Source organism: Lichenostomus cassidix, unplaced genomic scaffold (genome assembly GCF_008360975.1).
Source record: "Lichenostomus cassidix isolate B80296 unplaced genomic scaffold, HeHo_3.0 HiC_scaffold_40, whole genome shotgun sequence".
Classification (NCBI taxonomy): domain Eukaryota; kingdom Metazoa; phylum Chordata; class Aves; order Passeriformes; family Meliphagidae; genus Lichenostomus; species Lichenostomus cassidix.
Window position 1 is genome coordinate 301,931 of NW_028147459.1, and position 12,973 is coordinate 314,903.

A 12,973-nucleotide genomic window follows, 5' to 3' on the forward strand; every position below is an offset into this window, starting at 1 on the left:
CCCTCCCCCACAAGCACAGCTGCGTTAGTCCAGTTTTTATTGCCCGAAGCCCCCCGGAAATGGGGGGTGGGGGAGGGGGGTGAGTGGGGGAGGGGCAGACCCTCCCCCTCCAGTTCCTTCCCCCCAAAGTCCAGTTCAATGTCCCCCTTTGGTCACAGGCTCCGCCCCCTCCCCTCCCCCACCCCCGGGGGCGTTTGGCAAAAGCAGAGGGGGGGAGGGGGGATGGGGGAGGGGCGGCCACACCCACCCGACCCCCCCCCAAAATCCTCCAGATCCCCCTAAGGCAGCTCGGCAGGGGTGGGGGGAGGGTGGAGCCCCCCAAGGTGCGAGGGGACCCCCAAAAACGGGGGAACCCAAAAATGGGGGGAGGGGCCCAAAAATGGGGGGAAACCAAGGGCGGGGTCAAAAGGGGGTGACCCCCCCAAACTCTGCCCCTCCCCCAGGAGGTTTAACCCCTCGAAATATGAGGCAAAACCCCAAAAAAGCGGGGAGACCCCAATTATGGGGTGTGTCCCCCCCGAAATGGGTCGTACCATCCTAAAAGGGTTCCCCCCTCAACGAGTGACCCCCCAAATGGGGGTTCCTTCCCCAAAAATGAGGTCACCCCCCCTTCACTCTGTGCCCCTCCCCCTCCGCGGGGCACCCCTTAATTAAGACTTCCCCCCCAATTAAGACACCCCCTAATTAAGGCGTTGTTGTACCACCTGCCCCCACCAGGGGGCGCCACCCAAGGGGGGGCTCTTAAAGGGGCCGCGCCCCATTTCCTCGAGGCCATTCCGGGGGGGTTTTTGGGGGATTTTTGGGGGTAAAACCCCCAAAACTACTCGATGACAGCGATGAGGTCGTCGCCCTCCAGGCTGAGCCCAGGGCGCACGTGGAGCTTGGTGACTTTGCCCCCCACGGGCGCTGTCACCACTGTCTCCATCTTCATGGCACTCAGCACACACAGAGGGTCACCCTTGGCCACCTCTGTCCCCTCCTTGACCCTGACCTCGACCACCTCCCCGGGCATCGGGGCTCCCACCTGGCCCTTGGCCCCCCGCTCGGCCTTGGGGTGCACGTGCATCTCCTGGGGAGGGAAAACGGGGGGCAGCGGTCAGTCTGGGCACTCGGGGCTCATCTCGGGTCACCCATTGTCCCCAAACGCCCTCCTGGGACACCCCGAACTGCCTTGGGTTGTGCAGAGCCTCCTCGTGACCCCAAAGACACCCTGTGCCCCCAAAGAGCCTCCTGATTCCCCCAAAGACCCCCTGTGCCCTAGTTGGCCACAACTTTCCTGTGTTCCCAAAGACCTCCTGGTGACCCCTCAGACCCCCAAAAGTCCCTTGCCCCAGGTCGGAGCTCAGTTGCCCATTGAGCCCCAACTCCACCTCCCTCCATTATCCCCTTAAACCCCCCAAAATCCCCCCAAATCCCCCCAAAATCCCCCAAATCCCACCTTGAGGGCCTGGGTGTCCCTGACCAGGATGGACCTCAGCTGCCCGTTGAGCTCGAAGAAGACCTCGCGCTGTCCGGCCGCGTTGAGGTCACCGAGCGCCAGAGCCTTGATGTGCAGAGTCTTGCCTCGCTCCAGCTCCACCTGTGTGTAAACAGGGTGTAAACGGGGTGTAAATGGGGTGTAAATGGGGTGTAAAAGGTGTGTAAGCGATATGCAGGAGCTTCCCCCACCTCCCCCATTTCAGCTCCACCTGGGTGTAACCAGAGTGTAAAACGCATGTAAACAGCATGTAAAGGGCATGTAGGGTGTGAGAGGGCGTGTGCAGGAAATGGAGAGAGTAAAAGACACGTAAACTCTGCGTAAAGGGTGTGTAAACTCTGTGTAAAGGGTGTGTAAGAGGCGCCAGGGCTGTGCAAGGGGCTCCAGGTGCACACGAGCTCCTCCCAGTGCCCTCCCAGTGCCCTCCCAGTCCATTCAGCCTCCTCCCAGTCCATCCCAGTGCCCCCCAGTCCCCTCCCAGTGCCCTCCCAGTCCATTCAGCCTCCTCCCAGTCCATCCCAGTGCCCCCCAGTCCCCTCTCAGTGCTCTCCAATCCATTCCCAGTGGCCCCCATCGCCCCCACCTCGAACTCCTCGGCGATGGTTGGCCCCTCGAGGAAGAGCCGTGTGCCCAGGCAGGCCACGGGCCCGAAGGTGCTGCTGAAGGTCCTGAACTCGTCGTACACCTTGGGGTAGAGCGCGGCCGACAGCAGATCCTCGGGGCTGGGCGCAGCGCCGTGCCGCGCCGACAGCTCCTTGCTCAGGGCATCGAAGTCCAGCGGGGCCAGCGACGCCCCGGGGCGACCCTCGACCCTCGGCAGGTCCTTCAGCACCTGGGGGGCATGAGGGCGTTGGCATGGCAACGGGGTGGCCATGGCAACAGCACCAGGAGCTGTTGATGGGCTGGGTACCATGGCAACCATCATCAAAACCATGGCCAGGCTTGTGTGCCATGGTAACCATTTCTAGGACTCCTTGCTAGGGTTGATTGCTGTGGCAACCGGTGATGGAGATGGTGGGAAGGACCACAGCATCCCGTTGCCATGGGAACAGCCTCCAGTAAATCCTCCCAGTCCATCCCAATCCCCTCCCAGTCCCTCCCAGTTCATCCCAATCCCCTCCCAGTCCCTCCCAGTTCCTCCCAGTCCCCCCAGCACTCACCCGGGAGCGGAAGGGCTCAGGGAAGCCCCCCGGGGGGACCCCGATGTGTCCCTGCAGGAATTCCACCACGGACAGCGGGAAGGAGAGCTCGTCTGCCCTCGCCTCGGCCTCCTCGCGGGACAGATTGTTCTGCACCATGAACTGAGCCAGGTCCCCAACCACCTTCGAGGTCGGTGTCACCTGCGGGGCCACCGGGGGTCACAGGGGGTCACCTCAGGGGTCACCTCAGGGGTCATCTTTAGATGGACATCACCCACCCTGGACACCATCCCACCCCATGGCGACCACCCAGCAAAGACCACCCACCCCACAAAGACCACCCAGTGACAATCCCCTTCCCACGGAGACACGGAGACCCCCCACCCACGCCCCCCACCCCACCTTGATGAGGTCCCCGAGCAGCTTGTTGGCCTCAGTGTAAGCCTTCTTGACCTCCTTGAACTTGTGTCCCAAGCCCATGGCGTGGGCCTGGAAGTGCAGGTTGGTGTATTGTCCCCCTGGGATCTCGTTTTCGTAGACATCAGCGTTCCCTGATTTCATGGTGGCTGTGCAGTCGAACGCGGCGTAGAGACCTCGAGCTGCTTCCCAGTACTCGCTGTACTCGAACACTCGGTCCAGGGAGATGCCTGGGGACACGGGGACAGTGTGGGGACAGGGGGACACCATGGGGACACCATGGGGACACCATGGGGACAGCACAGGGATGGGGTGTGGGGTGTGGCGGGGATCAAGCCATGGCTGAGGCGGTGGTGTGTGGTGGCACCTCTGGGACTGCAGTGGCATCTCCATGGCCATAGTGTCACCTCCAAACCCTGTTGTCACCACCAACCTTTGCTGGCACCTCCAACCCTTGGTGTCCTCTCCAAACCCTCATTGTCCTCTCCAACCCTCGTCCCTCCACCCCTCGCTGTCCCCACCCCAGGGTGTCCCCTGTCCCCACCTGTGTCCAGCGGCGTCCCTCGGGCGCAGGCCACCACGGCGCCCATGCTGGGCTGGGAGGTCATGCCGGACATGGCGTCCACGGCCACGTCCACCACGTCGGCGCCAGCCTGGGCTGCGGCCAGCATGGAGGCCACGCCGGCTCCGGCCGTGTCGTGGGTGTGGACGTGCAGGGGCACCTCGGGGTGCTGCTCCCGCAGGGCTCCCACCAGCAGCCGGGCGGCCGCGGGGGTCAGCAGGCCGGCCATGTCCTGGGGGGACACAGGGGGTCAGAGGGGTCACAGGGGCTGTGGGGACCGTCACGTGCCACCCTGCCTGGGGCCAGCCCTGTCTGGGGCAACAGGGGAGCCCCAAATCCTCCTCAGCCCCACAGCAGCCCCAGATCTCCCTCCCATCCCCCAAATCCCCCTTCCAACCCTCAAGGACCCCCAAATCCTCCCTCCCACCACCCAAACTCCCCACCCAACTCCCCAGGACCCCCAAATCCCCTCTCCCATCTCCCTTCCCATCCCTGCTGGACCCCAAACTCTCCTTCCCATCCCTCTCTGAGCCCCAGAGAGCCCCAACCCACCTCCCAGCCCCCCAGGACCCCCCAGGATCCCAGACCTTGATGCAGAGCACGTGTGTCCCCGCGGCCACCAGCTCCTTGGCCAGCCCCAGGTAGTAGTCCAGGCTGTACTTGGTGCGCGCAGGGTTGGCCACGTCCCCCGTGTAGGACAGCGCGGCTTCCACCACGGCGCCGGCGTTGCCCGCGGCCTCCACGCCCAGCAGCAGGTTGGGGACATAGTTGAGGGCGTCAAACACCCGGAAAATGTCCATGCCGTTGGCCACGGCCACCTCGCAGAATCTGGGACACGGGCAGGGGGGACAGGGGTCACTGGGATGTCCCCAGGGGTTGTGGGGGATTTTGGGATGGGACAGCGGCTGGGGTGGTTTGACCCCTTGGGATCCCTCAGGGCCTCAATCCCTCGTGTCCTTCATGTCCCCTGGGTTGTCACATCCCCGATGTCCCCCTGTCCCCCCATCCCTCCACGTCCCCAGTGTCCCCACATCTCCCAGTGTCCCTTGTTTTGTCATGTCCCCACATCCCCCAATGTCCTTGCTTTCCCATCCCTCTGTAACCCCAATGTTCTCATGTCTTCAACGTCCCCAATGTCCCCCTGTTCCCACCGGCATACCATGTTGTCGGGGTAGTTGGTGTAGCCCACCCTGATGTCCCCAATGTCCCCAGTGTCCCCATTGTCCCCAACATCCCCACTGTCCCCCTGTCCCCACCGGTGCACCACGTTGTCGGGGTAGTTGGTGTAGCCCACGGCGTTGGCGCCGCGCAGCAGCATCTGGAAGGGGATGTTGGGCACCAGGCGCCGCAGCTCGCGCAGCCTCTCCCAGGGACACTCGTGCAGGAAGCGCATGGCCACGTCGAAGGTGGCGCCTGGGGACACGCCCGGGTCACGGACACGCCCCTTCACCCGAGCCCCGCCCCCTCTGACACACCCCTGTGCTCCTGTGCAAGCTCCACCCACAGGGAAAGCCCCACCCACAAAGCCACACCCCATTAGGTCACACCCACACCCCACCCACTCAAGCCCCACCCCCTGGGCAGTTCATCCCCACCTCCCTCAGCCCCAGGTTCCTCCCCTGATGCCCCACCCATTTAAGCCCCACCCATTTAAGCCCCTCCCACCAGGACCCTCCCTTCTGTGCCACACCCTGTTAAGCCACACCCCATTAGGCCCCACCCCTTGCTGCCCCACCCTTTATGCCATCCCTCATTAGGCCCCTCCCTCACTGCCACACCCTATGAGGCCCCTCCCCTCCGTGCCCCGCCCCTCCATGCCCCGCCCACCTCCCCAGGTCTCCATGCTGCACAGCGGGCTCAGCGCGTGGGACACGAAGGGCGCGACCCGGGCCAGGTCCCTCGTTCGGACACGAGTGGCCAGCAGGGACTGGTGGGCATCGCGGAAGGTGGTGTCGGTCAGCAGCAGCCCCTGGTGCTGCCGCAGAGCCCGGGCAAAGCCCTTGGGGCCTTCCCGCTGCAGCACTGCCCGCAGCCCCGCCGGGGGGTCACCTGGGGGTCAGCGAGGGGTCAGCGAGGGTGTGGGGTCAGCGAGGGACACACTGGGTCACCCCACGGTCACCTCAGGGTCACCCCACGCCCACCCCAGCCCCACTGACCCATGGGCACCGGGGGGGGATTTGGTTCCACCAGCGCTGCCTTGGCCTTCACCGGGAGGGGAGTGCTGGGGCCGTTGACCATCACGTGACCTGCGGAGGGGACACGTGTGACAGGGGGAACAGGGACCCCCACAACCCCCCAGACACAGCCAGGGATCCCCACAACCATCCCAGAGACACCCAGAGCCCCCCAGGACCCTCCTGAGACACCCAGAGCCCCCCAAAAACCCTCCCAAACACAGCCAGGGACCCCCAGAACGCTCTGGGAGATACCTGGATCCTCTCAAACCTCCTCAAGCCCCCCTGAGCCCCCAAAATCCCTCCCAGCCCCCCCCAGACACCCTGAGGAGCACCCCAAATTCCCCCCAAACCCCCCAAATCCCCTCCCAAGCCCCCCAAACCCCCCAGCCCACCCAGGTAGTGCAGCAGCTTCTGGGCACGGTTCTGCCCGGGGTGGAGGTGGAAGAGCTCAGGGTTCTCATCGATGAACTGAGTGTCAGCAGCGCCCGACAGGAACTGCGGGTGAGCCAGGACGTTCTGCAGGAACGGGATGTTGGTCTGGGGAGAAAAATGGGGTTAGAAGGGCTTTAGGGACCCCAAAACCTTCCAGGACGTTCTGCAGGAACGGGATGTTGGTCTGGGGAGAAAAATGGGGTTAGAAAGGTTTTAGGGGGAAATGAGACCCCACAAAGCCTGGGGGACACCAGGATCCCCAAAAACCTCAGGGTGCAGAACTGAGAGGCCCCAAAATCCTCGTGCAGGGCACAGAGAGGACACCCAGACAGCCCTAAATCTGTGTGACACAGGGGGGACATCAAGACCCCCAAAATCTTCGTGTGACATCAAAACCCCAAAGCCCCCAAACCCCTTCCAGCAGCATTTCCCCTCCAAAACCCCTCGTGCCCCACCCACAACCCCCCAAAACCCCCCCTGACCCCCCAGACCCACCTTGACCCCTCGGATTCGGAACTCGGCCAGAGCTCGGCTCATCTTGGCTGCGGCCGCAGGCTGGTCAGGGCCGTGGGCGATCACCTTGACCAGCAGGGAGTCGTAGTGGGGGGAGATGAGAGCGCCCTGGAACGCCGAGGCGCCGTCCAGCCGGATCCCCATGCCCTCCCCGGAGCGGAACACCTGCGGAGAGACCCCGAAATCCCATAAATACGCCAAAATCCTACACTATAAACACCTCAAAATCCCATGACTACTGTACCAATACCTGAAACCCTATGGACACTCCAAGGAGAAATCCCACACGAGGATCCCACTGTGGGATCCCAAGATGGGTCCATGGTCTGGGGGTCCCTGAGGTGTCCCCTGTTGGGATCCCTGGGGATATCCCTGTTTTGGGGTCAGGGGTCCCGTTTTGGGGTCACTCACCTCAATTCGGCCGGTGTCCGGCTGGAAGCCCCTCGCGGGGTCCTCGGTGGTCACGCGGCACTGGATGGCACAGCCGTTGACACGAATCTTGTCCTGCTGCAGCCCCAGCTCGGGCAGCGAGCGACCTGCGGCCACCTGCAGCTGGGCATGGACCAGGTCCACGCTGGGGACAGGGACAGCGTCAGGGGACAGCAGGGACATCGGGGGGATATGGGGGACACAGGAAGCACAGGGGGTAAAGCGAGATACCTTCACCCTTTCTCCCTTTAAAGGCAGAACCAGGGGGAACATGGGGGACATGGGGTCACATGGGGACATCGGGGGTCACAGGGGGACATGGGGTCAGGGAGGACATGGGGAACACCGAGGGACATTGGGGACACAGGGTCATGGGGGGACACAGGGGTCAGAAGGGACATTGGGGTGTCTGGGTGACCAGAGCAACCACCATCCCACCCCCCTCCAGGGACACTGCTGTTTTGGGGCATTTCCCCCAGTATTTTAGGGTTCCCTGCAGTTTTGGGATGCAGTTTTGGGGTGTTCCCCCAGTATTTTAGGGTCTCCCCTCAGTTTTAGGGTCTCGCTCACTCGGTGATCTCCTCGGTCACTGTGTGCTCCACCTGCAGCCTCGAGTTCACCTCGATGAAGTAATACTCGCCACTCTGGTCCACCAGGAACTCCACGGTGCCAGCGTTCTCGTAGCCCACCTGGGACCCCAAACCCACAGGTGAGGGAGGGGCTGCACACCTGGGACCCCTGGGACCCCCTGGGTGCCTTGCTCACCTCACTTATGGGATCACCCTGGGATTTCCCCATTCCCAGTTCCTGTGACCCCCAAGGGCTCTTGGGGTCTCCTCCAGCCCCAGTTCCTGGGGCCCCCCAATGTCCTCCTGATCCCCCAATGTCCTCCTGATCCCCCAATGTTCTCCTGGATCCCAGAATTTCCTCCTGGGGTCCCCAGTTTTCTCCTGGATCCCCCAATGCTCTCCTGGCTCCCCTCACCCCATTCCTGGGTCCCCCAAGTCCTTCTGGTTCCTTCCACGTCCACCTGGGTTCCCCAAATGTTCTTCCAGGATCCCAACTCCCATTCTCCCGGTTCCTCCCGGTTCCCGCCATCCCCCTGACCCCCTGACCCCGCTGTCCCCGCTGTCCCCACGGGGTCACCTGCCGGGCGAGGCGCACGGCGTCGTCGGCCAGGCGAGCGCGCAGCTCCGGGGCCAGCCGGGCGGCAGGAGCGATCTCCACCACCTTCTGGTGCCGCCGCTGCACCGAGCAGTCGCGCTCGAAGAGATGCACCACGTTCCCGTGGGAGTCACCTGCAACACCGAAAATAAACCTGCATTTCTGAAAAGGGACGTGGGAACCCCGAAAAGGGACCTGGACACCCCAGAAATGGGCTGGGAATCCCAAAAAAGGACCTCTGGCAGGGTGACAGGTGTCCTGGGATCCTAAATGTCCACAGGAACCTTCCCAAAAAAGCCCCAGGGGCCCCAGAAAAGCCCAGGGACACCCCTGAGAGTCCCAAATCCCAAATCCCCAATCCCAAAGCCGGCCATACCCAGGATCTGGACCTCGATGTGCCGTGGGCGCTCGATGAATTTCTCCACAAAGAGGTCGCCGTTCCCAAACGCAGCCAAGGCCTCCGAGGTGGCACGGGAAAAGTTCTCCTCCAGCTCCTGTGGGACCCCAAAAGTGGCACCTCAAATTCCAGGGACCCCAAATCCCAGGAATCCCAAAACCCGGCGACCCTAAAGCCCAGGGATTTGGGTTTGCTGGGGATTGGCATTCCCGGGGATTTGGGGATGTGAGGTCCAGGAATTTTGGGGTTCTGGGGATTTGGGTTCATAGAGATTTGGGGTCTCAGGGATTGGGGGTTCTGGGGAATTTGGGTTCCTGGGATCTGACATTCCTGAGGATTTGGGTTTCTTGTGGATTTGTGCTCCTGGGGACTTGGCATTGTAGGGATTTGGTGTTCCTGGGAATTCATGTTCCTATGAATTGGGATTTCAGGGGATTTCGGGTTGCAGATATTTGTGTTCATGAGGGATTTGGGATCGCAGGGATTTGGCATTCCTGGGAATTTGCATTCCTACAGATTGGGATTCTGAGGGATTTGGGGTCACAGACATTTGTGTTCCTGGGGGATTTGGGTTCCCGGGCACCAGAATTTTGGAGGATTCGGGGTTCAGGGATTTGGGATTCGGGGATTTGGGGTTCAGGGATTTGGGGTTTGTACCTGGGCTGCTCTGACCACCCTCATGCCGCGGCCGCCGCCGCCGTGTGCAGCTTTGAGGATCACCGGGAATCCCACGCGGGTGGCGAATTCCTGCGCCTCGGCCAGAGTGGACACTGGAGATTGTGTCCCCGGCACCACCGGCACCCCTGCGCAGGGCACAGAGGGGTCAGGGGGCGCCCGGGGACACCCAGGGACCCCAAAATCCCCCCAAATCCCCCGAGGCCCACCGGCAGCGATGGCGATGGCTCGCGCCTCCACTTTGTCGCCCATCTTGCGCACCACCTCGGGGGACGGTCCCACGAACCGGACACCGGCGTCCAGACAGGCCTGGGCGAAGTCGGCGCGCTCTGACAGGAACCCATAGCCGGGGTGGATGGCGTCCACCTCGTTCTCCTGGGGTCACAGGGGTCAGGGGGGCAGCAGGGGGGTCACGGGGCCACCAAAGTCCCCTCCATGGCCACTGAGGGGTCACAGGGCCAGCAGGACACCCCGTGGGGTCAGCAGGACCTGCCCTGCCATGGGCATTGGGTGGTCATGGGGTCACCCCTGGATCACCCCCAGGGGAAATGGGCAGTCAAGGGACACCCAAAATAGTCCCTCCCAGTGTCCCCAGGGGTGTCCTCAGGTGACCCCTCCCTGAAATACCCTCTCCATGTCCCAGCTGTGTCCCCAGGTGTGTCCCCAGGCGTATCCCCCATGTCCCAGGTGTGTCCCCAGGTGTGTCCCCAGGTGTGTCCCCACCTGCGCCACGCGGATGATGTCAGGGATGTGCAGGTAAGCCTGCACTGGTGGCAATCCCCTGCCCACCAGGTAAGCCTCGTCTGCCTTCTGCCTGTGCATCTGCCCCGTGTCCTGCTCCGAGTACACTGCCACCGTCCTGATGCCCAGCTCCGTGCAGGCGCGGAACACCCGGATGGCGATCTCACCTGGGGACAGCGACAGGGACATCGTGGGGACAGAGACAGGGACACTGTGGGGACAGCGACAGGGACATGGGGACAGGGACATGGGGACAAGGACAGGGACACAGCCATGGTTCTGATCCCCAGCTCTGTGCAGGTGCAGAACACCTGGATGGTGATCTCACCTGGGGACAGTGACACCGTGGGGACATGGGGACAGAGACATGGGGACAGGGACACCCTGGTTACAGGGACACCATGGGGACTGGGATATTATGGAGATGGGGACAGGGACATTATGGGGATGGGAACACTGTGAGCACAGGGACAGGGGGACAGGAATGTTATGGGGACAGGGACACCATGGACACATGAGAACAGGGACATGGCCACCATCCAGATCCCAAGCTCCATGTGTGCCTGGAACACGTGGATAATGATTTCACCTGGGGACAGGGACACGGTGGGGACATGGGGGACATGGGGACAAGGACAGGGACATGGCCACAGTCCTGATGCAGAGCTCTGTCCACGCCTGGAACACGTGGGTGGTGATCTCACCTGGCGCCACGGGGACAGTGACACCGTGGGGACACTGGGATGGCCACATGAGGGGTCACGGGGACACTCTGGGGACACTCTGAGGACACCCATCGGGGACACTCAGGGTGGGAAGGGGACACTGGGGGGGATCAAAGGGACATTGGGGGTCCCAGAGGGTTGGGGGGGCTCAGGGAGGGTCCAGGGGACACAGCGGGGTTGGGGGGCACAGGGAAGGTCAGTGGAGGGTCAGAGGAGGATTAGAGGGGCTCAGGGGGGTTCAGGAGGGTCCAGGGGGTCTCAGCCCCCCCGGCCGGCCGCTCACCCCGGTTGGCCACCAGGACCTTGCGCAGTGGCCGGTAGCTGACCGGCCGGGCTGGCCTGGGGGGTCCCCGCAGCAGCCGCAGCCCCAGGAGCGCTTGGCCCCCGCGGGGGCGGCACAGCTGGAACATCTGGGGGGAAAGGGGACAAAGGGGGGTCAGAGCAGCCCCTGAGCCCCCCGAGGAGAATCCCCACCTCCCCTCCCCCCAACCCCCTCTGCCCCAGTGACCTTTGACCTCCACGCCACCAAAATCCACCCAAACCCACCTGGGCCTCTTTGCCCCAGTGACCTTTGACCCCTCGGCTGTGTTCCCCCCTCGCTCGAGGGTCTCCCCTTTGCACAAACACCTTTTGCACCAACAGGCGCCCTGCCCAGCCCCGCCTTGCACACCCCTCTGCACACTCAGGGTCCTGCCCAGGCCTGTCCCTCTTGCACAACCAGCCCTCCCTTGCACGAGCGCCTTTCCCAACCCCCCTTGCACAATCCCCCCCTGCACGAGCCCCCCCTGCACGAGCCCCCCTTGCACGAGCGTCCCCCCTTCCCTTGCACGACCCCCAGCTCCCCCCGAGCCCTCCTCGCTCGAGCAGCTTTTGCACAATCGCCCCTCGCACGAGGGTCCCTTTTCCCACCATTTCTCCTCTCTCAGGACCCCATTTTGCACGACCCCCCCTTGCACGAAGCCCCCTCCCCTCCCGCGAGCCCCCCTTGCACGAGCACCTTCCTCCCCCAGCCCCCTACCGTCCCCTCGCTGTCCCCTCGCTGTCCCTTCCCGGTGTCCCCTGGCGCTGTCCCCTCTCTCCGCTGTCCCCTCGCTGTCCCCTCGCTGTCCCCTCGCTGTCCCCTCCCTCCCAGCCCCTCTCCGATCCCCCCGCCCCGCCCCGCCGCCCCCCCGGTGAATCATTGACCGAGGGGCAAAGTCCGGCCAGCCCCGGGGGGCGCCGGGGGGCACCGAGAGCCCCTGTGGCCCTGTGGGGACACTCTGGGGACACCGCGGGGGTCACCGCCGCGCGGCGCGGGGCGAACGGGGAGCGCTGGGGGACAGCAGCTCCATGGGGGTCGCACAGGGGTCTCGGCGCCCATAGCAGGGTCTGCCCGGGGGTCGCAGGCCCTGCAGGGGGCTGACAGGGGGGTCTCGGTGCACGTCGGGGGTCGCAGGCCCCACAGGGGGTCCCGGGCTCTACAGGGGGCTCACGGGGGGGTTCTGGGTGCTCATAGGGGGTCTGGGGGCTGTCAGGCCCTGCAGGGGGGTCTGTAGGGGGTCCCGGGCCCCACAGCGAGTCTCAGGACCTGCAGAGGGTCTCAGGTCCCACACAGGGTCCCTCGGGGAGTCCCGAGCCCCGCTGTCGCGGATGTCGCGCCCGGCCCGGCGGTCCCGAGGGTCGCAACCCCCCCAGCGGGCGGGCTGTCCTTGGGGAGAGGGGGGGTGCCCTCTGTCGCGGGGGTCATGTCGCGACAGTGACGATACCGGAGGTCACGTGGTTTCCACTCACCGCTCCGCGACCGCCGCTTCCCCCCGCGTCCCGGCGGCCCGCTAGCCCCGCCCCCGAGCCCCCTATTGGCCCTCCGCCAGCCGCCCCGCCCCCTCACCACCGAGGCCACGCCTCTTTGCCCAAATATCGCTTCTCATTGGCCCAACTGCTTACGCCCTCGCCTCGCAATTGGCTTAAGGAAATGTCGCTCAAAGTGAGACCACGCCCCCTCATGACAATCAGCGGAGGGCGTGGCGTTGTGACGTCACAGCCGCTCCTCCCGCGGCCATTGGCTGTCCCGAGGGCGCTGACGGGGCGGGGCGGAGCCAGGGGGAGGGGCGGGGTCGGGTGATCTCACGTGATGAAAACAGACCCC

At 64.2% G+C, this 12,973-nt stretch overlaps 1 protein-coding gene across 2 annotated transcripts; it reads right to left on the reverse strand.

Annotated features, from left to right (window-relative positions):
* Positions 1-20: 20 nt before the first annotated feature.
* On the reverse strand, positions 21-12,667 carry PC (pyruvate carboxylase). 2 transcript variants are annotated; one of them, XM_085046319.1, is made up of 21 exons: positions 12,619-12,667; positions 11,132-11,258; positions 10,106-10,290; positions 9,592-9,757; positions 9,365-9,510; positions 8,687-8,804; positions 8,293-8,444; positions 7,717-7,835; positions 7,129-7,291; positions 6,700-6,882; positions 6,165-6,309; positions 5,752-5,841; positions 5,423-5,644; positions 4,852-5,008; positions 4,183-4,423; positions 3,578-3,827; positions 3,019-3,263; positions 2,638-2,817; positions 2,061-2,309; positions 1,439-1,579; positions 21-1,069 (listed from the first exon to the last, which is right to left on the reverse strand). In XM_085046319.1, the coding sequence occupies exons 2-21, from the start codon at positions 11,256-11,258 to the stop codon at positions 821-823; spliced, it is 3,528 nt and encodes a 1,175-aa protein (XP_084902445.1). In that variant the 5' UTR covers positions 12,619-12,667; the 3' UTR covers positions 21-820. The 2 variants fall into 2 exon arrangements, with proteins under 2 accessions (XP_084902445.1, XP_084902447.1); XM_085046321.1 differs by lacking the exon at positions 12,619-12,667 and adding an exon at positions 11,867-11,940.
* Positions 12,668-12,973: the final 306 nt, after the last annotated feature.